At 39.4% G+C, this 26,533-nt stretch overlaps 1 protein-coding gene across 1 annotated transcript in view; it reads right to left on the reverse strand.

Annotated features, from left to right (window-relative positions):
- The window catches only part of ppp2r5ca (protein phosphatase 2, regulatory subunit B', gamma a), a 54,614-nt gene that overhangs the window by 8,229 nt on the left and 19,852 nt on the right, over positions 1-26,533 (reverse strand). Inside the window, exons 2-10 of the mRNA XM_061968285.2 lie at positions 23,582-23,781; positions 13,494-13,604; positions 12,819-12,911; positions 12,521-12,651; positions 6,463-6,522; positions 4,911-5,019; positions 3,400-3,453; positions 3,163-3,333; positions 2,938-3,065 (exon numbers count right to left, since the gene is read on the reverse strand). Of these exons, the coding sequence (XP_061824269.1) occupies positions 2,938-3,065; positions 3,163-3,333; positions 3,400-3,453; positions 4,911-5,019; positions 6,463-6,522; positions 12,521-12,651; positions 12,819-12,911; positions 13,494-13,604; positions 23,582-23,781 (1,057 nt within the window). The remainder of the gene's footprint in view (positions 1-2,937; positions 3,066-3,162; positions 3,334-3,399; positions 3,454-4,910; positions 5,020-6,462; positions 6,523-12,520; positions 12,652-12,818; positions 12,912-13,493; positions 13,605-23,581; positions 23,782-26,533) is intronic.

The following is a 26,533-nucleotide window of genomic DNA, read 5'->3' on the forward strand; positions in this document are numbered from 1 at the left end:
TAGCGGGAGCCCTTGACCATAGAAACGCAACTCACTTACTATTGCTATTCCCAATCACAATAAATGTAATCTACTCCATTTGTTATTGTATTCGACAAAATGTGTTTTGGTTACTAAATTATTTGTTTCTTATGAAAACACGTGCGGTTTAAAAAAAAAAAAAACTCACCTATTTCTTTATATAATATGGCATTCAAAGATTTTGTTTTGGGAGGGGGGGACAAACAAGACCAGGCAAAACCCTTTCTCGAACTTTAAATGCTGTCACAGTTAAGGATGGGACCCAAGAGACTGGTTCCCACTGTTCCGGAACCTGGGAAAAATTTGCCAGTTATGTTAATTATTCCCTTAATGATTCCTGTGGCCGCATATGACATCACCACGCACGGCACCGAACAGGGGCATAAATGCTATGGAGGTATTCATGAGAAAGGAAGACAACAGGGCAACTTGCAATACTTGCAAAGTGGATATTTTAACCAAGGGAAGAAACACTAGTGAAACTCTAAAAAATTGACTATTGTGCAAAGGTTCCTTCATTACAGCAATTACATTTACATGGGGAAACTAATATATGATAGAGGCTCATAACATGCAACTCAACGTCTTTCAAGCCTTCTTTCGATACAATTTGGATAATAATGGCTTATAGCTTATGAAAACCACAAATTAAAATCTCTGAAAATTTTGAGTTTTCAGAAACTGTAAGCGATGAATATCAAAATTCGAACAAATAAAGGCTAGATATAACTCACTCTGCATGTAGTGAGTTTACATCACGTTAAATTGCTGACATGAATGGACTTTTGCACCATAATCAAATTTTTTGAGTTTAGTTTCACCTGTACCAGATACAAATAGCACACGGAGCATGCGTTAACATTGAATGACGTGTTAGGGCAGTAACGAATAATCGATTAGAAAATTACTTTGCTTTGTAGACGGTTTCTTCGATTACTCGTTAGATGAGTAACTAATAAAAAAATCATGAAATCCGGACAGCATGGAGTGCCCAAATTTTTGAATACGCGGACATAGGTTCCGTTCGGCTGCTACGATAGAACACAAGAAAGTGTGTGTGTGGGTGCCATGATATGTGTAGCGGCAAAAACCGTAGATGTTTTCCAATTTTTATTAATGATGTGCATTTTTTGTTTAAAAAAAAATAAAAAAAAATGAAGGTTGTGGCAAGCAGAAAAATTACTAACTACTTTTCCTAAAATACCCATGAGGCTGTAAAGTGTGTTGCATTCAATTACTCGAATAATCAAATCAACTAATCGTGTTTGATTACTAATTATCGATTACTGCAGCCCATCTTCCAGGCCAAGGACCCCCAAACAGATGGAGAGATAAAGCAGGGACCCCCTACTTGTAAATCTTGTATAAAATAGTATTTTACATTAAACTAATCCTAAAAGTACTTTGTTATTGTGCAATGCAAAGATATTCTAAGAATACAGAACACTCATCCATCCATCTTTCTCCGCTTATTCAAGGTCGGGTCGCGGGGGCAGCAGGCTAAGCAGAGAAACCCAGACTTCTCTCTCCCGAGCTACTTCCTCCAACTCCTCCCGTGGGATCCCGAGTTGTTCAGGCCAGTTCAGAAACATAGTGGCCCCTTCCCCATAGCCTCCTACCGGTCAGGGTGCCCTAAACCCCTGCCCGGCCTTTGGGGGGCATTCTGACCAGATCCCCGAACCACCTAATCTGGCTCCTCTCGATGTAGGAGGAACAGCGGCTTTACTCCGCGCTACGCCCAAACGACAGAGCTTCTCACCTTATCTCTAAAGGAGAGCCTCGCTACCGGACGAAGGAAACTAATTTCGGGGGCTTGTACCCGTGATCTTGTCCTTTCGGTTATAACCCAAAGCTCATGACCATGAGTGCGGATGGGAACGTAAATCGACCAGTAAATTGAGAACTTTGCCTTCCGGCTCAGATCCTTCTTCACCACGGCGGATCAATACAGTGTCCGCATCACTGCTGATGCAGCACCGATCCGCCTGTTGACCTCACGATCCACTCTTCAATCACTCGTGAACAAGACTCCAAGGTACTTAAACTCCTCCATTTGGGGCAAGGTCTACTCCACAACCCAGAGATGGCACTCCAGCCTTTTTCGGGCAAGAACCATGGATTCGGACTTGGAGGTGCTGATTCTCATCCCAGCCGCTTCACACTCGGCTACGAACCAATCAAGTGAGGGCTGAAGATCCTGACCAGATGAAGCCAGCAGGACCACGTCATCTACAAACACCAAACACCTAATCCTGCAGCCACCAACACCCTGACTGCGCTTAAGAATTCTGTCCATAAAAGTTATGAAGAGAATCGGTGAGAAAGGGCAGCTCTGGCAGAATCCAACTCTCACTGGAAACGGGTCCAACTTACCGCCGGCAATACGGACCGAGCTATGATACCGATCATACAGAATATAGTGCTGCTAATCGCTAGCTATCTTAAATACTAAGATTATTAGAATAATAACAACAATCAATAACAAAATTGTTAAGCAGAACCAAAATCATACAAATATTATTTCCCATCCTTAGTAACAATTATGCATTGGTATCTCAATGTTTAAATCATTAAATTATTTTTTGAAATATTAGACAATTTACAGTTTTTACCCCTCCATAAAAATACACAGACAACTTTTGCACTCAGTATAGCTTTAGTGAAATTACGGTTGTATTATCTCTTAATATCAGGATTACTAAAGTAGTTTTATTCCCTTTGATAAGCAGATGCAACTTAAATCATGTCAATTAAGGAAAAGTTGAAGCAAGCAGCCTTGTAGTAGCTTTTTAAACTTCAGTTGACCATGTGACATTATGAAAAGCATTGTTTCACATGAGTGTTACACGGGATGATGGACTAGCGCAGCCTGAGAGTGAATGCCGCACTCCAGTGTCGAAGAGTGAGGCGTCTTACTTGTTCCAGTGGGTCTTGGAGTTGCGGTACAAAGCGGGAAACATGATTGGTAGAATCTTTGCCGCGTTGTCGCTGATCAGACTCATGATGTACTCGTTATTCCAGTAGTACAGAGCTCTCTCTGCCACCTGCAGAGCACATACAGAACATCTCATCAGGGTGCACTAGAGTAATGAGTGTACTTCCAGGGCTAACCTTCTCATCAATCATTCAATCATGGATTACCTGGAAGTGCGGGCTGGACACGCATTTGGCCAGCTGTCGAAAGAGAGGCTCCTGCACCTTAACAAACTCAGACGGCTCGATGACGTCCAGAATCTCCTCCAGCTCGTTGAGAAACATCACTTCCTTGGGACTGTGGGTCTTTGGCCAGTACTTGAGGAGAGCCATGACCACCTTTATGGAATGACGATGTTAAAAATCATCATTTTAAGCCAGTGTGCAAGACATGAGTGAACATACCGGCTCCGTTAGGGTGCTATCCTTTTCTAAAAACTGCACCACACAGTAGGCCAGCTGCAAAAAGAATACCGGTAACACAAATTCAGTATGTGCTTTCATGTAGTGCTTTTACTCAGTTTTTATTTGGCCATACAGCCTTTTCATTCACCCTTAATTTGATACAACTTTTTCCATTTGTGATACAATGCCAATATGGGAACCTTAAAGTGGAACTGCACTTTTTGGGGGAATTTTGTCTATCATTTAAAATCCCTACGTCAAACAAGAAAACACATGTTTTCCTTTTTTTATGCATTCTAAATCATAAATAAACGATATAAAAAGTCAGCTAACAATGGAGTCAATGGGAGTCGCTCTATTCCTCCAATACATGCTCTAAAAATATCCAAAGACCTCTATCAACGTTTTATATACCGTATTTTTCTGACTATAAGTCGCAGTTTTTTTCATAGTTTGGCCGGGCTCCAGTGCGATTTATTAAGTTTTTTTCCTTCTTTATTACGCATTTTCGGCAGGTGCGACTTATACTCCGGTGCGACTTACACTCCGAAAAATACGGTACACACTGTAAGTATATATGTAATTCAGTAACCGGACATTTTAATAATAACACACAATATTTACATTATTTTTGTAATTTTAAGCATACGGTGGTACAATAATTTTATAGATGCAGCACGTTTGCTTTTTCTTTCAATAACGACACTGACTACTACTCAAGCAGTATTCATGACCAACAACAAACATAAAGCATTACTTACTGTACAATTTCTGCTCTCACTAGGATGACGACTGATTGATGCACATCATTATTTAATGCTTGTTTATATTGTCGAATGTCATGTTTTAGTCTGCATATTAATCAATTAAGGACACTTTTTATAACATATGTCTAGTAGGGTTGTGAATATTAAAACAACTCACGACTCGATTTTGATTCCTGGGGTGACAATTTGATTCAAAATTGATTCTTGATTCAACACAAATTTCACAGTATGTTATTTGGTATGAAAATTATAATAAAACCATTTGAAAACATGTTACAAAAGCTCTTCTTGGCTGCTGACATATGACATGTGCAGCTCAGAGATGACAAACATATTTTTCTTAAAAAAAACAATAGCTTTTTGAAAATAAATCGAATCGGAATACATTTTTTGATCCCTCCCAACGTTTAGCTTATGTGTTACTGTGCTTAGCTGCAGTGTAGCTGCCAGCTCCTAGTAACCTATAGCCTACCATGTTTACCTTTCTAAAGGACTTAAATTAAATACAATAAAAGTATAACCAACCTTGTGTGCTTTTTGGAGGATATTTAGATGTTAATTGACTGTCCAGTTTTGCACAAGTACGTATGCTGCAGGACCGCTTGGATTGGAGCGCATATCGGATATTTTTGATGCAATCCATCATAATAATTATATTTACAATACAATCTGATTCCCAGTTTTTACAAGTCCCCCCCCAAAAAAAGGAAGAAAAGGGGAAAACACAATAGACACACACTGTACCTGTGGATGGTAGACACTGAGTGATTTAACTTTGTGAAGAGGTAATAAAACCTTCAATAGGAATATCTTGTGCTCTTCTTTTAGAGGTAAGGCAAATCCATTGATGATACTGCAAAACAAAACAAAATAATTTTTGGTCAGTGAATGCAACAATGTTCATCATGGTACTGGTGTGGGACTTAAAGGTGCCATATGTAATCATTTTATGTCAAGTAATCATTAAATGGCCCTGATATGTCAAAAGGCATTAATAAATCATGTTCTTTTTTAATACCTTTATAACTGATAACGGTAGTTCAGCCGATATGCTCATTTCAAAATTAGATTTACAGCCCGAAATATTGTTATTGTTTTAATTTCGATACCCGGCCCTCCGCCCTTTGAAAGATGGAGACGATTGGAGGCGGAGAAGATTTTTTCATCCGACGCCAAACTTGCTAATTTCCTCCTTGATAGGTAAGTAAGGCATTTACGGTTTCTTATTACGTGTAATAAATGGAAATGGACATTTCGTATGTAAACTATATTGTCCAATACAGTCTATGATCTTGTCAAAGATAATATGTTTGTGCAACAAATGCTTAGGAGCAAAGCACCATCACACGAGTGTAATGCTTTTAGCATGCTCGCCCCGTCAATGACACATCGACATACAGGCTAACGGGGGTAATATATGCCCGTTAGCCTGTATGTTAATGTGTCATCCAACTGACAGGGCAAACTATCTTTTCGACAAATAAAACCTATGTGGATCTGAGTAGTGTCAGTGCCTATTTCGTTCTCAATATGCTGATACGCAGGGGAAATAGGTTGCAAGATTAGCACGGCGTACTGCGGTTTCTGGTACTGTATGCATCAGGCACATATAGGGTGGTATTTGCTTAGCACAATATAATACATTACATGTAATGATTTTCTACTTTGTGTATTGACATGGTAGTAAGCTATATGATTTACGCGTAACGTGGGTTGGCTCATAGAATTGCACTTGGCACATGGTGATGTGCGCAAATGGAAGAGAATGCAGTGCGTCAGGTTGGATGCAACATGGAGTTATGCTGAACGAAATGTGGCGGTAATTTTATTATTGGCCTTGGCTTGCCATCAACGTGGGTCTATGCGATATATACAATATATTTCGATGGTGGTTCGTGCGGTCAAACTACATATTTTAGCAGGGTAATGCCAACAATCTGTCCCGACTCCCGATTAAAATATTGCTGCGTAACGTTACAAATAGCTTTGGCTAATCGACATTAGAAAAATGTGGCATATTTATTACATAGTAATCCAGAAGCATAAAGAAGAGAAACCTTCAGCGTAGGACTCGTGGATTGCCATTTGCAGTTCATTGGAGTAGGATTCAGATTCGGCTGCCTATCTGGCAACCTCAGTCATGGAGAGTGTGAGGGGACTACAGAATTTTGACCGTGATTGCAGTACCATTTCTGGCCACATAACTACATATGGCACCTTTAAGTTCATGTATTACATCTTGATATAGATTGCATTGGTGTGCCTAATGTGTTAACAACAATAATGGTGACCAAACCTTCCAAGTATTTCCAGTAGTTCAGCAATACCGTTGTGGTGCTCCGTCTCATAGATAAACCTGAAAAAACAAAGTGAATTGTTAGAATATTGTGGTCAGAAATTGTTGTTTTACACAACAGCAGATTAGCGTTAGGTGTTAGAGGAAAAAGGTGCTTATTTGAGCATAAACACTTTTACCCCTTGTGCAACCCTCGGGCTCGAAACGGGCATTACATATGTTCCTTATGTGATAGGATTGTTTAGTTAGAAGGATAGCAGTCGGAAATAGGATACAAGAATAAAGCATACACGTTCTCTTAAGACCTCTTTCAGTGACTTCCATTAAAACATTTGTAACCGACTGTTATCCTGGCATATTAATATGATTTTTCAGCCAGCAAGAATGAGATTCAAAACAAGAAAATATCGTTTTGGTGTAACGGTGTTCCTTAACCACTAGATGGCATCAGAAAACCATGATGCAGAATTCTCAGAGCTTTGATAAGCGCAAATGAGTTAAACCGCCATTAACCGCTGAAATGTAATGATAATGATCAAAATCCGAATCAGTAGTACTTTATTAATCCCCGAGGGGAAATTAAGATTTTTTTGGCCAGATGGACTTGGGCAACCAATCCAGCTCAGGAGGCACTGTAAAAATAGTATTTTTGTCTACGTGTCAGTTGTCTATTCAAAATCACTGTTGTCATGAATTATCAACCTATTCGGGGCTGTAATATTCCACTCTGCAACTTCTTTTAGAGATATTGAAAATTTAGCATTTCTCATTTTAAATTTTTTTTTTAAATTTCTGATAAAAAGGCCATAAGACATAAAAAAAGTTTTTTTTTTTTTTTTAAAGTGTTGGATCTTAAGTTGTTAAGATTTCAAGCGTTTAATGGAAAAAATATATATATTTATATGACACTAATGACACTTTTATGAGTGGGTTCCTTTTGTATCCCAAGTGTGTAGAGTCAATCTTCATCTTGCACAATGGTTCACGGCAAGTAATACAATAGGGCTGCAATGATTCATCGATTAGAAAAAAGCATTGATCTGTATCTTGTAGCTTCAATGCTTTGAGTAAAATACGCGGATATTTATTGTATTTCTTAAGCGCACACAAGAGCAGTGCCTCTATTGGAGATCTAGTTTGCGCTGCCGGTGATGTGGCCTGTGTGAATGGGAAAGGGGGCGGGACTAGTGCAGTGTCAATAGAGAGATGGCTACGGTGGAAAGGCAGCGAAAAGAGAAGATGCGAGGTTTTGCAATCATTTAAAACTAAAAGAGACACGGTGGTGAAAAGTTTGCACTGTCAAACAGATGACATTTCACAATAGTACTACCTTGATGATACAACATTTCCAGAAAACATAAAAAAAACTGTTAAATGTATTTTTTAGCAGATAACGCCACCTTATGTTTGACTTGCATAACAAATGTTTTATTCAAAGACATGTGAGGACATGTTAGCATCTACAAGTTTGAATGTTAAAGGGGAACCACACTTTTTTTTTTTTAATTTTGTGTATCGTTCACAATCCTTATGAGAGACAAGAACACAGTTTTTTTTAATAGGATTTTAAAGATGAGAAACGCTTGCAAGATTTGGCTAATGGGAGTCACTATTGAAACCTTCAAAGCCCTATAAAATAACTTCAAAACCCTCTCATCAATGTTTTATATACACACTGCATGTATAAAAGTATATACATATATAATATGCAATATCTACAATATTGACCATATTTTGTTAATTTCATGCATTACCGGAACTTCTTTCCTCAGCGCATTAATTTCCGTTCCCAGAGCAGCACACTTCTGACTTACGGCAGCAAATGTGTTCATACTTCTGGAAACAAACGCAAGTGTGTTCTAATCATGGTACCGGACAATGAAAACTACTATTTTTGGACAAATGAGGATTCACAACCTTATCTTTTTGAACCTGAATACACAGAGGATATACTGGTTATAGAAGCGAGCACAAAGAAGTTGAAACGTTGGAGCAGACGGAAGCGAGAGAGTAAGGCTGGTGTGACCAGACGCAGCAGATGTGGTACTTGTAGCCAAGCTATGCCAACATAAAAGCGTACCCAAAGTGCTTACCCAAAACCAACAGGAAAAAACGTGCCCAGCCAGTGATCGATTATATTGATCATAATACATGCAGCACATCACCGTACAACTACAGTACATACCGTATTTTCCGGATTATAAATCGCTCCGGACTATAAATCGCACCAGCCGAAAATGCATAATAAAGAAGGAAAGAAACATATATAAGTCGCACTGGAGTATAAGTCGCATTTTTTGGGGAAATGTATTTGATAAAACCCAACACCAAGAATAGACATTTGAAAGGCAATTTAAAATAAAGAATAGTGAACAACAGGCTGAATAAGTGTACGTTGACGATAAACAACCAACTGAGAACGTGCCTGGTATGTTAACGTAACATATTATGGTAAGAGTCATTCAAATAACTATAACATATAGAACGTGCTATACGTTTACCAAACAATCTGTCACTCCTAATTAATTGCTAAATATGATGAAATCTTATACGTCTAGTCTCTTACGTGAATGAGCTAAATAACATTATTTTATATTTTACGGTAATGTGTTAATTCCACACATAAGTCGCTCCTGAGTATAAGTCGCACCCCCGGCCAAACTATGAAAAAAACCAGCGACTTATAGTCCGAAAAATACGGTATGCTGTTTAGCTAGCAGTGTAGAATGTGGGCTAAGGCTTTACAGATACTGTATTATGATTATTCATGTTTTTCCGTGAGTATAGATTAACAATAATAATAATGGATTAGATTTATATAGCGCTTTTCTAGTCACTCAAAGCGCTTCACAGAGAAGTGAGAACCCATCATTCATTCACACCTGTTGGTGGTAAGCTACTTTCGTAGCCACAGCTGCCCTGGGGAAGGCTGACGAAAGTGTGCCTGCCAGTTTAGTTTAGTTTATTAAGGATCCCCATTAGTCTACACTAGTGGAGACTATCCGTCCAGTTTGTGCCTTCAGCCCCTCCGACCACCACCTATCATTCATCATTCATTCACCAGTGTGAACGGCACTGGGGGGAAGGGTGAAGCGTCCTGCCCGAGGACACAACAGCAGCGATTAGGATGTCATAAGGCGGGGAGTGAACCTGCAACCCTCAGGTTTCTGGCACGGCCGCTCTACCCACTAAGCCATACCGATGTCCTATCTCATTGTGTTGTGCATTACAAACTCAAAAGCCATTCAGCTGCTGATGTAAGAAGCTAGTTTACCTCTTGTCTCATCTAGATAGTAGAAAGATATGGCCTAAACCAAGAAGTTGGCTAACTTTGACTAGACTCGGAGATGGCAAGAAAGACACAAAGAGACGCTGGTTTTACACCCCTCCACCCCTCTGTTTTTTAACCCTTCGCAAGGATTATGTTCAATTCTTCATCTATTCGGGAAGATATAAACATCCTATCAGTCGGCCTCCCAGTGAGAGCAGACATTGTATAGTGTTTGTTTTATGATGTTGTCTCTCACAAAGTGTGAGTTGTAGTCAGTCTTGCTGTTGAAGGAAACGCGAGCATCTATAAAATCAAAGCCGCCACCGTATGTTTAACTGAGCAAAAAAATACATAAATATTGCACATTATTATGAATTTGCCTGTTACTACATTATTATATACTTACAGCATGTATATAAATCCTTGATGGAGGTGTGTTTGGAATATTTTTTTAGAGCGCCTTACAGGCAGAATTGTTAGCGAACTTTTGCCAGCAAGTTAGAATGCGCATATAAAAAAAACCCGTAAGTGTTCTTGTCTCACATAAGGATTGTTAATGATTACAAAAAAAGTGCAGTTTCCTTTTAATGCTAGTGAGTTGTGCATCCAAAAATCAAAATGCCCCTCCTCCAATTAATACCTTTTTAAATGTGTTTGTTAAATTACCACATATATTGCCACTCAATCAATCTTTGTTTGTTGTTCAGTATTATCCCTTACCTGGTTCATGTTCACCCGTTTTTATTTTATGTTTTAACTTTGTTTTATTTTCTATATTAGCAATATATGATGATGCTCCCGTTGGAAAAATGCAGTTTCAATGTTATGTGCATTTACAATTATAAAGAATAACATTCATTAGGAAAATTCTCTATTTACCCTTAAGGTTGCATTGGGGCTAGGTGGTGTGTTTTATTTGATTATTCAAACAACTGGAGAGGAGTTTACGCCGGATAGTCGAACCTCGGATTCAGGAGGAACAGTGTGGTTTTCGTCCTGGTCGTGGAACTGTGGACCAGCTCTATACTCTCGGCAGGATCCTTGAGGGTGCATGGGAGTTTGCCCAACCAGTCTACATGTGTTTTGTGGACTTGGAGAAGGCATTCGACCGTGTCCCTCGGGAAGTCCTGTGGGGAGTGCTCAGAGAGTACGGGGTATCGGACTGTCTTGATTGTGGCAGTCCGCTCCCTGTATGATCAGTGCCAGAGCTTGGTCCGCATTGCCGGTAGTAAGTCGGACACGTTTCCAGTGAGGGTTGGACTCCGCCAAGGCTGCCCTTTGTCACCGATTCTGTTCATAACTTTTATGGACAGAATTTCTAGGCGCAGTCAAGGCGTTGAGGGGATCTGGTTTGGTGGCTGCAGGATTAAGTCTCTGCTTTTTGCAGATGATGTGGTCCTGATGGCTTCATCTGGCCAGGATCTTCAGCTCTCACTGGATCGGTTCGCAGCTCAGTGTGAAGCGACTGGGATGAGAATCAGCACCTCCAAGTCCGAGTCCATGGTTCTCGCCCGGAAAAGGGTGGAGTGCCATCTCCGGGTTGGGGAGGAGATCTTGCCCCAAGTGGAGGAGTTCAAGTACCTCGGAGTCTTGTTCACGAGTGAGGGAAGAGTGGATCGTGAGATCGACAGGCGGATCGGTGCGGCGTCTTCAGTAATGCGGACGCTGTATCGATCCGTTGTGGTGAAGAAGGAGCTGAGCCGGAAGGCAAAGCTCTCAATTTACCGGTCGATCTACGTTCCCATCCTCACCTATGGTCATGAGCTTTGGGTTATGACCGAAAGGACAAGATCACGGGTACAAGCGGCCGAAATGAGTTTCCTCCGCCGGGTGGCGGGGCTCTCGCTTAGAGATAGGGTGAGAAGCTCTGCCATCCGGGAGGAGCTCAAAGTAAAGCCGCTGCTCCTCCACATCGAGAGGAGCCAGATGAGGTGGTTCGGGCATCTGGTTAGGATGCCACCCGAACGCCTCCCTAGGGAGGTGTTTAGGGCACGTCCGACCGGTAGGAGGCCGCGGGGAAGACCCAGGACACGTTGGGAAGACTATGTCTCCCGGCTGGCCTGGGAACGCCTCGGGGTCCCACAGGAAGAGCTGGACGAAGTGGCTGGGGAGAGGGAAGTCTGGGCTTCCCTGCTTAGGCTGCTGCCCCCGCGACCCGACCTCGGATAAGCGGAAGAAGATGGATGGATGGATAGATGGATACTCAAACAAATTAATTGTTATATTACTTGAATAGTTAAATATTCAATAGCTGCAGCCACACAATATAACATGTATTATAATAAATCAATCAATCAATCAATCAATCAATGTTTATTTATATAGCCCTAAATCACAAGTGTCTCAAAGGGCTGCACAAGCCACAACGACATCCTCGGTACAAAGCCCACATAAGGGCAAGGAAAAACTCACCCCAGTGGGACGTCGATGTGAATGACTATGAGAAACCTTGGAGAGGACCACATATGTGGGTAACCCCCCCCCCCCCCCCCCTCTAGGGGAGACCGAAAGCAATGGATGTCGAGTGGGTCTGACATAATATTGTGAGAGTCCAGTCCATAGTGGATCCAACATAATAGTAAGAGTCCAGTCCATAGTGGGGCCAGCAGGACAAATATTGACATACTATATATAATATTGTACTACGGCTGCCCTTGCATACGCTTTCTATAAGTTTTTGCTTTACAGATGCCACGTTTCCTCTGCCTGAAACTCACTTCTCTCACACTGTTCAGTTGAAAGCAGATGACCTATGTGTGAAAGGAGCTGCAGCAGAAGTGCACTCACCTATAGAAAATGTTATTAATCTGTTTTCTTATGTAAGCTCTCAGGCCGAGGAACTTCCCATAGATCCTGTGGAGGGTCGTCTTGAGGAAGTCTCGCTCTCTGGGATCTTCGCTGTCAAATAGTTCTAAAAGCTGGCATGTAAGAGCGAGGACAGACAATACATTAAACACTGCAAACTTCACAACGCTTTGTAAATTTGCTTTTTTATACTTAATGGAAACGGAATGCCTTTCCATAGTGCTGTCAAGCTATTTGTCTAAACTGACAAGAGCCTGTTAGGAGCCAGATCTTTTCTTACCTGCATAACAAATTTCTGGTCTATGTATTTCTTCGCTATGTTCGGCTGAAAGTCGGGCGATTCTAAAAATCTAAGAAAAAATTCATAGACGAGCTGCAAAAGAAAAAAAGAGCACAATGAAAACAGGCGGAATGCAGAGTAAAGTATGTATGACACTGTGCTGTTATTAACCAATTTTCTTACAACATTCAAGAGGATGCTACGCTAGCATGCTTCTGTGCAGGCGCAACTGAATAAGTGATTCTGCATTTACACTTACCGGTTATTCCAGGTTGGAAATAAGTTTCCAATTTGGATATATTTTGCGGTAGATTAAAGTACAATGTTTTATTTTCCTCTATTCAAACAGTGTTATTGTTCAAACTGTGTGTAATGTTACAGTGGCCAAAAATATTAAATATATTTGTTAAATAGAACCTCTGTCTTGTTTTTAATGAATACTTAGGCCTACTATGCTACTGTATTTTAATGTTGGTCATTATAGTGGTACTTGGCGAGGCCATTTTTTTTCTTTTTAAAGTAGTAGTTGGAGAAAAATCTTTGAGAACCACTGTTCTACGGTATATGCACTTTTAGTTTACATATGGTGTCAAATCATTAATTGAATCAAGACATGAATTGCGCATTTTCAAATGATGAAACAGTGACGTTAAAGCAAATTCGGTTAATAGCCACCTGTAAGTGTGGCCAGGCCGCTTCAAGTGTGGGTTCATCCTCCTCGGGATCAAATTCTGCTCCCGTGGGGTTGGAGGACGGAGGCAGCGTTCTGAACATGTTCACAGCAAACTAGGAGAAGACAAAAACAATGGGAAATGAGGATTTGATTATGCATGAATAAGCTGGCTATCACAACCACATAGAGGTGTTCATTTAGCCTAAATCAGAATACACTAATGTAATGCTTTGGATCAGGGTTCTCCAATCAGCAGCTCACAAGGTGATTTTGAGTAGCTCAAAAAAGGGTAAAAAATATTTGCTTAAACTCAGTATTTTTATATATTGTTCAAAACCAGATCAAATGCCTCAATTTTATAACAAATATGCATAAAATAGCATAAAGACAATCGCCGCAATGAGTGGAGATCTGCTTCCTAAATAAAGCACAATTTAAATGTCGCCAGTCATATAAAAACACAAACGCCTTTATTTTTGTCAAAGTAGCTCAAGTCGTGACAACAAAAAACCTGCATTGGAAAAAAATGCATATGAAATATAAGATGGACAAAACTTTTTTAAACGAAATGTGAGTTGTGAATACAGACACTGTTAACTAATGCTCTGGCAAAACAAGCGTATTTCCTTTGTTTGGCATGAAATAACTATGAAAATAAACATTACAAAATTGAGTAGCTCACAGCCATTTTTATTTTCATACAGCAGCTCTCAGAAGAATAGTAGATAGTAGGAAAAAAATGTTAGCAATAACTCTCTGATGTAGTGCACTACAAACTACAACCACAATAATAAAATGTATATTTAAATAATAAAAAGCTACTGCATTGACTCAAATATGGGACAGGTAATGTTATATTGGGGAGATAAAGGGCATACTCGTAGCCCACACCCAAGGCATCGCACGTTTGGATGTGGCCTGGCTTGCTTCTGCTCTTTTGCCGCAATTGGAAAAGCAAGGCAGGGTTCTTACCCTTTTTGACCACAAGGCCCAACTTTTTCCACTACAGGGGGGTCTTGGGCCAGCTCAAATATTAACAAAGAATTAGTAATCTTACTCTTCATTTTAAATCGTATTAAAAAAATTATATTAAACCTACTTACAGTTTACAACCTTGTCAAATGATACCAAATCATGCGTTATTCACAAAGACTATCAGCAAGGCATAACTGAGGCGAATTACAAAAATACTAATCAAATACACTGCAAAAGAAGGGATTCATCAAAGCTGATGAAAAATGAATGTACATACAATTACACAGCACTAAAATTCTAACTGAATTAAATAAAAATACAGCTTCACCACATTAGTCATAATTTTTGCACTTGAGCTTCTCTATAAATTCAGCTCTTGACTTATTGTTTCATATTGCCAATACTGCCACAAGTGGAGGAAAAGAGTATTATAACTGAGTACAGCTAATATATATTTTTGGCACTCATGGCTCAACAACCTTGGCCTAGTTCATATTTGAAGGTGTACAATTCCTTACATATGATCAATTAATCAATCAAAGTTTACTCATATAGCCCTTAATCACAAATGTCTCGAAGGGCTGCACAAGCAGAGCCACAATGCCATCCTCGGATGTCGTTGTAGCTCAGATCCTCACATCCCACATTAGGGCAAGAAAAAAACTCAACCCAATGGGAACAACGAGAAACCTTGGAAGGGACCGCAGATGTGGGGACCCCTCATCCCCTGGGTGACTGGTGCAATGGATGCCGAATGGATATGGTAAATATTGTGAAAGTGCAGTCCATAGTGGGGCCAGCAGGGGATCCTCTTGCATGTAGACACGTCAAATGAAATACAGACAAAGAGACATCATTAGCCCTTAACAGTTAAAAAAATTAAATTAATTTCAACGTGATCCAAGTAAAACTCTGCACAAAATCTATGAGTATGAATCTATGAGGAGCACAACTAACTTGAAGTTATATAACTTTTTAAAAACAAACATAACATAATACCTCATTTATTAGTTTGAGGTCTATTTTATTTTTAGATCCCTGTAACTGCGGGTTCCAGGGTTTTGGTTCACAATAATGCCAGTGTGTGGGAAGCGTGGTATTGTGGTCTCTCGCTGTGTCAACTGACTCCTCCCGTAGGCTGCTGTACCCGACCGGGCCGATCATGGGATGGCGCAGGTGGCCCGTCGAGACAGTGAGAGCCTTGTTCCACAAGACTGCAAGGTAGATACGCCTGTTGTGGAGTCGTTGCATCGCGCTTCACGTCAAGCCGGCGAAGATGCACAGAGTTAAAAATGGAAAAGGTCATACACATGACTGCTGAGCTTGTGCAGCAGGAGCATCTCGTGCTAATGGTTCAGTTTCTGTCTCACAACTTCACTAAAGGCTGGGCTGCATGGACTATAACGGCGAGCAACAGGCTGCTGCTTGTGCTCCAAATGTCAATTTTAACACACCCCTTTTGAGCTGGAAAATCCCACAACAATTTATAGCTCAGTTGTGTTAAAAACGGTGCTATAGTGTGACTGTTTCTTCGTGCTGTCAATCATTGTCACATTGGCAAGAATACAGCCCCAGAAAGTCAATCAATTAGCTTGTCGGCATTCTAAAAATGAACAAGCTTCAGACTGAGCGGCCATTTCTAGTGTTTGACTTGTCTCCATTCAAAAGCTTAAAGGGGAACATTATCACAATTTCAGAAGGATTAAAACCATTAAAAATCAGTTCCCAGTGGCTTATTTTATTTTTCAAAGTTTTTTTTCAAAATTTTAACCCATCACGCAATATCCCTAAAAAAAGCTTCAAAGTGCCTGATTTTAACCATCGTTATATACACCCGTCCATTTTCCTGTGACGTCACACAGTGATGCCAATACAAACAAACATGGCGCATAGAACAGCAAGCTATAGCGACATTAGCTCGGATTCAGACTCAGATTTCAGCGGCTTAAGCGATTCAACAGATTACGCATGTATTGAAACGGATGGTTGTAGTGTGGAGGCAGGTAGCGAAAACGAAATTGAAGAAGAAACTGAAGCTATTGAGCCATATCGGTTTGAACCGTATGCAAGCGAAAACGACGAAAACGACACAACAGCCAGCGACACGGGAGAAAGCGAGGACGAATTCGGCGATCGCCTTCTAACCAACGATTGGTATGTGTTTGTTTGGCATTAAAGGAAACTAACAACTATGAACTAGGTTTACAGCATATGAAATACATTTGGCAACAACATGCACTTTGAGAGTGCAGACAGCCCAGTTTTCATCAATTAATATATTCTGTAGACATACCCTCATCCGCTCTCTTTTCCTGAAAGCTGATCTGTCCAGTCCAGTTGGAAATGCATCTGCTTTGAGTGTCGCAGGATATCCACACATTCTTGCCATCTCTGTCGTAGCATAGCTTTCGTCGGTAAAGTGTGCGGAACTAACGTCCAATTTCTTGCCACTTTCGCATCTTTGGGCCACTGGTGCAACTTGAATCCGTCCCTGTTCGTGTTGTTACACCCTCCGACAACACACCGACGAGGCATGATGTCTCCAAGGTACGGAAAACAGTTGAAAAAAACGGAAAATAACAGAGCTGATTTGACTCGGTGTTTGTAATGTGTTTGAGAAAACGGCAGATTGCTTCCCGATGTGACGTCACGTTGTGACGTCATCGCTCCGAGAGCGAATAATAGAAAGGCGTTTAATTCGCCAAAATTCACCCATTTAGAGTTCGGAAATCGGTTAAAAAAATATATGGTCTTTTTTCTGCAACATCAAGATATATATTGACGCTTACATAGTACCACCCCAAGAATTTACGGCACTCCCAAAATTTGCAAAAAAGATACTCCACTACATCCAATAGTAGACAGTATAAGTTCCTTTACAAAAATATATGGTCTTTCTTCTGCAACATCAAGGTATATATTGACGCTTACATAGGTCTGGTGATAATGTCCCCCTTTAAAATTATTTTCGGATGTTATAAAGTGCCAGTTTTTTTTTTTAACTCCACTACACCATGAGTGACAGAAAGAAAAGCTCTAACTCGCGGTTGGTAAACTTTTTAATTTATAATACTCTCGCACCCAAATGTAAACCTTTTTTTACTCTGGAAAGATATGTTATATTTGAGGTAATGATATAAACAATTTGGTATTACAATTGCACAACAACATGTAGCAGGTTACATTTTTTGACAATATTGGAAAAGGTAATAGAAAGAAAATGGCAAGAAGCAAATACCGATGTGTTTGCAATTGTTAGCGGTGCATGTCTGTTAGCCTGTGGACTGTGGGCATGATTTGCAAGGAATATGCACTGCTCTACTGTTAAAGTACATTGCCTCTTGCTACAGGCTTGCCTGTTTTTTGTTAACTCAGCAAGCTGGCTAGCTGCCATGATTTGGTGAGAATTCGAAGACTATTGTCTTTTATTTGACTTATTCTATTTCAACCACAAGCTCCCATTTGCTTCATTCACTAAGACAACAGACACATTGTATTGTATTAAAATCAATAGGGCTGTCTTTCACTAAGGATTTTCATAGTTGAATCTTGTTAGATTTTGCTGATCGTCAACGATTAGTCAAATTTCTGGCGTTTTTTTTAAAGAGAAATAAGCAGATGATGATATGTAGTAGTGTATAGTGCCTGGACACTAGGAGTCAGCAACGTCACATGGATGTGCTCCAGCACTTGTATACGGAGTTATTTCCAAAAAAGTACGCGTAAAAGGAATAGTCGTTTAATAAAGTGAACAAAACAAAAATCTCTTTCTACCTTAAACAAAAAGTTAAACAACAGTTGTGAGGTCTTCTCTGGTGTGCAGGACTAGAAAGAGCTCAAACTTGAATAAATACAGGTGCAACTCCAAAATGTTAATATTTAGCAAAAGTCCAATTCAACTTCAAATAGGAAACTAACTAACTGGATCTTTGGGCACCACATGAATTGATTCGATTCGATTCTTGGGAGAAACAATTTGATTCAGAATTGATTCACGATTAAAAACGATTCGATTCAAAATCTATACTTTTTTTTAAAAGCAATGCGTGCCAGTTCTATGATTAACTACATTCCTCTATGAGCTAGATAGACAGCTCTGATCAATTTATATTATTTAAAATAAAACTGGTTTTGTTTAATAAAATGCTTACCAAACATTTAATAAAGTCAAACACAAATAAGGCAACAATAGAAGTATCCAACACTTCTCTTTTCTAAAGTAAATCTGTACAGCAGATATGATCATCTACATCAACATTATGATCTGCCTAATTTGCTGGATTGGACCAATTTAGACAGATTGGATTAAAAAATATATATACGTATATATATTTTTAATCGATTAATAATCGTTACAAATAAGAATTCTGATGAATCTATTTTTTTATTTTTTTTTGACGACCCTATTAAATATACTGATTAAATTAAACCTCTGCTTTGTTTTTAAAGAATATTTATTTAGAATATTTACACTACTGTATTTTAATGTCGATCATTATGGTGGTACTTGGAGAGTCAAGTGTTTTTGAGCTGGTACATGGTGAAAAAAGTTTGAGAACCAGAGGTAAGATACTAAAGCTTGAAAGAACAATTTATACACCAACAAAACAACTCATCTGTTTGTGTTGATGTAAACAATATCATCGATGTAAGATAAAAGTACAAACAGGAGAGCAGTCGCATCTTGAGAGGCTCTCTCTTGTTTTTTAACAGCCTCAAGTCGCCTCAGAACAGCACCACACTTCCCACCGTCATAATAACAGGTCCGAGTGCACACACACACACACATTTGAGTTTTTGTATTACAATACTAATGTTTTCAAATTAATGAATTATTGGGTTATGAATATTTTTTTTAAATATCAATCAAAAATAATAGTGAGTACTTTTTTGTCATAATTGTCCAGCCCTACCTGCAAGAATAATCAGTGACTAAAACATTAGCTATGGCTTAAGTGTACACATTTGCTAAGAGAGACAGAGCCAGTTCAGCTATGTTAGCTCTGAAAGTGGAACTGCACTTTTTGATGGAACCTAGCCATCATTCAAAATCCTTGAGATATGCACACGTCTTTTTTTATGCATTCAAACTCGTAAATACACGTGATAAAAGTTGTCTAACAGTCAATGGGAGTCACTCTCTTCCGCCTATTAAAAAGCTCTAAAAAAACATCCATTCACCTCCATCAATGTTTTATATACACGCTGTAAGTATATATCCATCCATCCATCCATCCATTTTCTACCGCTCATTCCCTTTGGGGTCGCGGGGGGGCGCTGGAGCCTATCTCAACTACAATCAGGCGGAAGGCGGGGTACACCCTGGACAAGTCGCCACCTCATCGCAGGGCCAACACAGATAGACAGACAACATTCACACTCACATTCACACACTAGGGCCAATTTGGTGTTGCCAATCAACCTATCCCCAGGTGCATGTCTTTGTAATATGTAATGTAGTAATAGTCATATTCATATTAAATAACATGTGATTTTACTTGTTGGCTCATTTTAAGCATACAGCGGCGCATTAATTTCACAGACCCATCACAACATTCGCTTTTCCCTTGAACAACTATGAGTACTACTCATGACATACTTCATGAGATACAACAAACATAATAAAACAATCACTTACTGTACAATGTCTGCTCTCACTACAATGCCGACTGATGGTATGTTTATATCTGGCCGTTTAGATGAAAAAGTATTAATTATCCAAACAAAAGGTTACAAAAAATGCTGGTGCCGCAAACCAGTGTTTGTGTCGTAGTTGGCTCACGGCTAATGCCGTCGCAAGACGATGTGTTACCAAGTGTTAGCTTTCACAGAAACAATGTCGCTACAACTTGATTATACAGATTACGGAACATAAATGAAATATTGTTGGCGGTTTTTGGATGCATTTTTAAAGTGATTTAGAGGCAGGATGGATTGCTGCCAATACCACCATTGTTCGCCACCGAGGACGAGCCAATTATTACAAATTAGAATGCAAAAAAAAAATGCATACGTGTTCTTGTCTCATGAGGATTGTGAATGATAGGCAAAATGTAAAAAAAAAATGCTGTTCTCCTTTAGTCAGGGCTGTATACTTAGCTTTGTAACTAGTAGCCCCTGTGCTACTACATGCAAACAAATAGTAACACAGAAAACTTTTTGTACCGCAGAAAACAAATTAGGAGCAATAGGAAATGTCTTAAATATCCCAATTTCACTATTAACAGTCCAACAACTGACACATGTGCACTCATAAGTATAAACACAATGCCATCATAAGGCCTACTGTAACGCTCAATTAAACACAGAGAACATCCCTAAACTGTGCTAGCATTGTCGCTAACACGAGCGTAGGGCTGGATGACATTTACCAAAACTCATCCCAATTTACTTTGGCCCATAAACTAACCCATAATTGAAAATATCCGTTGACGTAACTAAATATCTCCACCATGTCTTGATTTAAAATTTTCGGGACTGATGGGGGGGATCCCAAATACACTTAAACAAGCACCAACAAATAAGAATAGTAGATTTTGCATAATAGGATACAAACTGAGGAGGTGTTTTGAGATATGAAAAAAGAAAAAGCTTTGAAAATTATATAAGAAAAGTCAAATATAATCTCCAATTTTCTTTAAAAAAACATTTAGCTAGGCTCAATTCTTCAGTTAAAAAAACAATGTGAAATAAAGTGCCCTGGTTTAAGAGAACATGTTTAAACACCAGCAGCAACATGAAAATAATTCATGTTTTTATGGGTAAACATTAGTATAGGACATACACACACACACAAATATTCTAGCCAGGAACACCAACCTGACAACTGCTTCATGATGCTGTGTGACAGGCCGTGTTCATCAAAAGTAATTCATTGTAGTTACTCAATACTTTACCAAAAAAAGTAATTTAATTACTAACGAAATTACTCTATAATAGAGTGTGGCGAGGTTGGGAGAGTGGCCGTGCTAGCAATCTGAGGGTTCCTGGTTCGATCCTCACCTTCTACCAACCTAGTCACGTCCGTTGTGTCCTTGACCAAGACACTTCACCCTTGCTCCTGATGGGTCATGATTAGCGCCTTGCATGGCAGCTCCCGCCATCAGTGTGTGAATGTGTGTGTGAATGGGTGAATGCGGAAATAGTGTCAAAGCGCTTTGAGTACCTTGAAGGTAGAAAAGCGCTATACAAGTATAAACCATTTACCATATGAGCAGCTGTGTGTGTGCCTTTAGAAGGCGGTGACTGTTGCCTCATGACATCAGCGAGTCCACGCTCAGTCTGAGTCTAACAGGCTTTAGCTTAAACTGTTAGCTTAGCAGGCTAGCAGCGGCAATTTGTCGGCTCTGACTGCAGCTCTTTTGAATCTTTCATTGGTTTGTGTTACCTCGGCTTAATAAATAGATTATGCCCTTTTCCACCGCAATCTCAACTGCAAGTAAAGTTCCCCCTGTGTTTACCCTAAAAACTACCTGGGTAAATTTAGTACTTCAGGAACTTTTGTGAATTCTTGCCAGCTCAGTGGCACTTTTGGAAAGTTCCCGAAACCTTTTCAGGGGCGGGCTGTGCTGTCGAATGCCCCCAACTGGTTAAACACAATTGGGGGCGTTCCTAAAACGTATCTTTCAAACACACGACCACCATTAGGCGACTTGTTTCTTGTGTATTTCTATCAAACAAACATGACAACGGAGAGAAAGAAGAACGAAAGAAACTTTCGAGTTGCAGGAATTTTTGTGGGGAATCTTTGGACTGATCAGTGAATCTATCTTGCAGCGTTTTACTCAGCCGTAGTCTTTAAACCATATGCAGTGTGTTTATTGTTTTTTTCTACAAACTTCATTTTGTTACGCAAAGCTACGAGAGGTGGATAGACTCTTTTAAACTTATTTAAAGAGGAGTATGAAGCTGGACTCAAAGCAACGATCTCAACTGCTTAATACTCAGACTTTGTTGGATAAATGTGAAATAAAGGAGGCAGTACACGAGTGAAACGAAAGTAAACTACATCAAATTGTGTTCGTGTTGTCAGTGTGAGATAAACACCGACTTGGCAGACCCGTCAGCGATCCTTTTCTGTCTCCCTGTAATGTTTGTCTGATCTTGAATGGGATTGTGCTGAAAATTTGAATTTCCCCTCAGGGATTAATAAAGTAATTCTGATTCTGATTGATTATTCAGTTATTGTTATTTACAGCTCAAATGGACCTAAAGGAATCCCCTGACCCTCAAAAATGTATCATTTACCGAGAGGACGACTTGCTGACTGTTGGACATTGCGGACAAAAGCATGACTTTTTATGAATAATTCGAAACACTTTATTGTTTAAATCAATAATTTGTATATTATTGCTTTGTATTTAATTTACTTAGGCATTAGTAAAATAACTGTGACCTAATGTCTGTTTATTTAAATATCAGTGAACTTTAACTTTTGCTGGAAAAGGGCCTATTGAATGTGCTTCCATTGCTGTATGTTCTTGTCAACAAATGGGGTATTGTTTGGATGGCAAGTTCTTCCACTTCCATCATTGATTTGTTGTTCAATATTCCCTTCGAACCTTATAGTTACTAGCGCGCAGCGCAGTTTGTGTCAGGTTTCAAGGTGGTCAGAAACACGTCTTTTACTGACCAGTTCCTTCAACTAAGACCTTGTTTCTTTCGTATTGGAAGACCGAGTGTGTGAGCTCGGGGCTCCAGCCCCGCTCCCCTCTGTGCATGGCGCAGGAGGGTGGGACAGAGTGATCTGTAAAATTTGGTTATGGTTTAAGCTTATTTCAAACATGCTATACAGTTGGGCGAACATTTTACTCTAGTTGGTTTGAATTTGGATGTATTTATTTTAGGGGCAAAATGCTAATTAAAGGGATAAAATCTGTATTTGCACATGTCCTACTCTTTTTTTCTTCCAATACTCGCACCACCTATCCTTAGTCGTAAATGTGACTAAAATGCTTACACTGTACAGCCCTGCCTTTAAGAACTCTATATTTGGATTGGATGAATGTCCACCAGCATGCCCCTATTCTCTGACCGAGTTCCACCCTCATCTTCATCTTTTGACACAAACAGGCCGCCCTCCCCCCATCCCATCCCGGCCACAAGCTCCACTAACCATGTGAACCACTTCCGGGTAGATGGGTTCTGTGATGACATTCCTGTTGTGGGTAATGTACTCCACCATCTCGCTCAGCGCCGCCCGCTTCACCTCCTTCCATTTTAGGTCGCTCAGCGGGTCAGACAGGAAGTCAAAAAGGACACAGCACTGCCGCAGCTTCTGGATGAAGAGCTTTTCCTGCTCAGCTGGGGCCACGTCTGAAGAGAGAGTCAAATGAGAATGAGCACAGGGTCAAAAATGGCAGACTGGGTGGCGAAACTGAAGCTACACCTGATAAATGAATCATTTGGGAATGTCGGCAAAGGGCAAGCTATGTTTAACAAGGAGGAAGGACAGGGTAAGCTTTGAAGGTGGGAATCTTTGGGCACCTCACGATTTGATTACAATTACGGAGCTACGATTCGTTTAAAAATCAATAATATATATATATATATATATATATATATATATATATATATATATATATATATATATATATATATATATATATATATATATGCAGTTTTACATTTCTTTTCGTTTCACTAAATAAACGTTTGTCACTTGCAACTTTGAAAAAACAGTGCATTTGTAACAAAAAACATTAAATTAATTCTCACATTTACAAAATTAATGGAAATGTGTGCAAAACTGGAATATAAATGCCGTATAATAAAAGAGCTGATCGTAAATCTCGGTGAGGTGGCTCACTGGAGTGAGCCAAATTTTAGAAATGTCTGCATTACTTTATTTACGACAATTAATTCGATTATCAACATTTACTAATACATTGTATCATGGTCCATGTCTGAATTGCAATGCATCTAAAATGTGATTATTTCCCCCACCTCTAATAGGCGTAGCTGTCAGGAATGAATACTGAACACAAAAAAATGAATGTGAGAGAGATGGAAGCTGGCTAATGAGTCATGAAGACTAAAGTGCAAGGATGGTTCAAACCCAGGGGGCGGATAACAACAAAGAAGAGGAGAAACGACATAATGGAGAGGATGAGGGGATTTGGGAAGTAGGTGAACGGTCATGGCCCAGATATTTGTAGCTCACGAGAGAGGAGGAAAAAAATAGTGCTCTTTATTATTGGTACGTGATGGTTGGAGCACTTCCTGTTTTAGTTCATTTCCATGTGATAACAAGCAGCCACACAGAGACACAAGAAATAACAAGTGGCACAATAATCGCATGAGTCAATAAATGCAGCCATCTTATATCTAACAACGTCAGCTTAAACATTACTTTCTCAGTAACTCCAAAAACTAAAAGTATACGGACGTTTGAAGCTCTCAAATGGACTGATGGATATTTTTTCTTTTGGCCAGCAAAGTCAGGATGCTCATTCTTGGCACTCATTCACTTTATTCTAGAATGTTTGTTCAACATATGTTTGAATACCTATTATTTTAAACCCCCTTTTTTCTGTTTTCTCTTAGGAAGGTAAAACATTTAATTTATTTGTATTTATTTTCAAAAACTAGTGTTATTTACCCTTTTAGATTGTTTTTTTGATGTAAGGAATCACCCTTAAGTCTACTGATTTTATTTCCTTAAAAGCTACAATGTGATGCTATTTGACTTGTGTAAATAAAAACAAACAATGTCTTTAAAAATACCGTTTTTAATGGTTATTTTCAACATATGATGCATCTTGGGCCTTCCTTAGCCAAAGCGTAACATAAGTGGGGGCTGGTCCGCAAATTAAACAGAGAACCTTTCGAACCTTTTGTTGAATATAAACTGAGCCAAAATAGAGTGTCTTATCACACTTGTGATTAAGGGTTATATAAATAAAGTTTGATTGATTGATATGGCACATCATCTGCATTTGTATGTAGGCCTGGGCCCATAACACATTTTGCTTGACGATAAATTGACCTACAAATTATTGCCGTTAAATGATGTTATTGCCATTATTTCCATGGGACCAAATTAACCATTGATGTATTGATAAAACATAATAACGCATGTATATCCTTTCAAATGCAATGAACTTGTATTTCTTGTCATTGGAATGCAAACTTTTAAATCTCCAAGTTAAATAAAACTTATATATATTTTTCGGACTATAAGTCGCTCCGGAGTATAAGTCGCTCCGGAGTATAAGTCGCACCGGCCGAAAATGCACAATAAAGAAGGAAAAAAACATATGTCGCACTGGAGTAATAAGTCGTATTTTGGGGGGAAAATTATTTAAACACCAAGAATAGACATTTGAAAGGCAATTTAAAATAAATAAAGAACAGTGAACAACAGGCTGAATAAATGTACGCCATATGACGCACAAATAACCAACTGAGAACGTGCCTGGTAACGCAACACATCATGGCAAGAGTCATTCAAATAACTATAACATATAGAACATGCTATACGTTTACCAAACAATCTGTCACTCCCGATCGCTAAATCCGATGAAATCTTCCAACCCGGTGTCGCCTCTGGTATGTCCTTTCTTTCTGCTGCTCGATCGCCGTTCTTTGCTGCATATTTCACTACGTCCAGCTTGTAATCTGCAGTATATGATTTCCTTTTCGGTGCCATTTTAGTTCAGCACTTATCATTTTTATAAGTTACCGCCAATGTTGATGTGATCCATTTTAATAGCTACGGCAGTAGCTTATAGCATCTCATGACCCACAATGCACTTCTGCCATGACCCTCCCCCGCCGAATTCTTATTGGTTGACGTGTGAGTGACGATTGCTGACGTGTGTGTGACGATTGCTGCCATTTGCTTAGTGTCTTACGCGAATGAGATAAATAATATTTGATATTTTACGGTAATGTGTTAATAATTTCACACATAAGTCGCTCCGGAGTATATGTCGCACCAACGGCCAAACTATGAAAAAAACTGCAATTTATAATCCAAAAAATACGGTAACTAAAATATTAGAAATAAAATATGTGTTACCCGTTAGCAAAATGTTGTACTTGAATAAAAATCGCAACTAAAAGC

Source organism: Nerophis lumbriciformis, linkage group LG08 (assembly GCF_033978685.3).
Source record: "Nerophis lumbriciformis linkage group LG08, RoL_Nlum_v2.1, whole genome shotgun sequence".
Lineage (NCBI taxonomy): Eukaryota > Metazoa > Chordata > Actinopteri > Syngnathiformes > Syngnathidae > Nerophis > Nerophis lumbriciformis.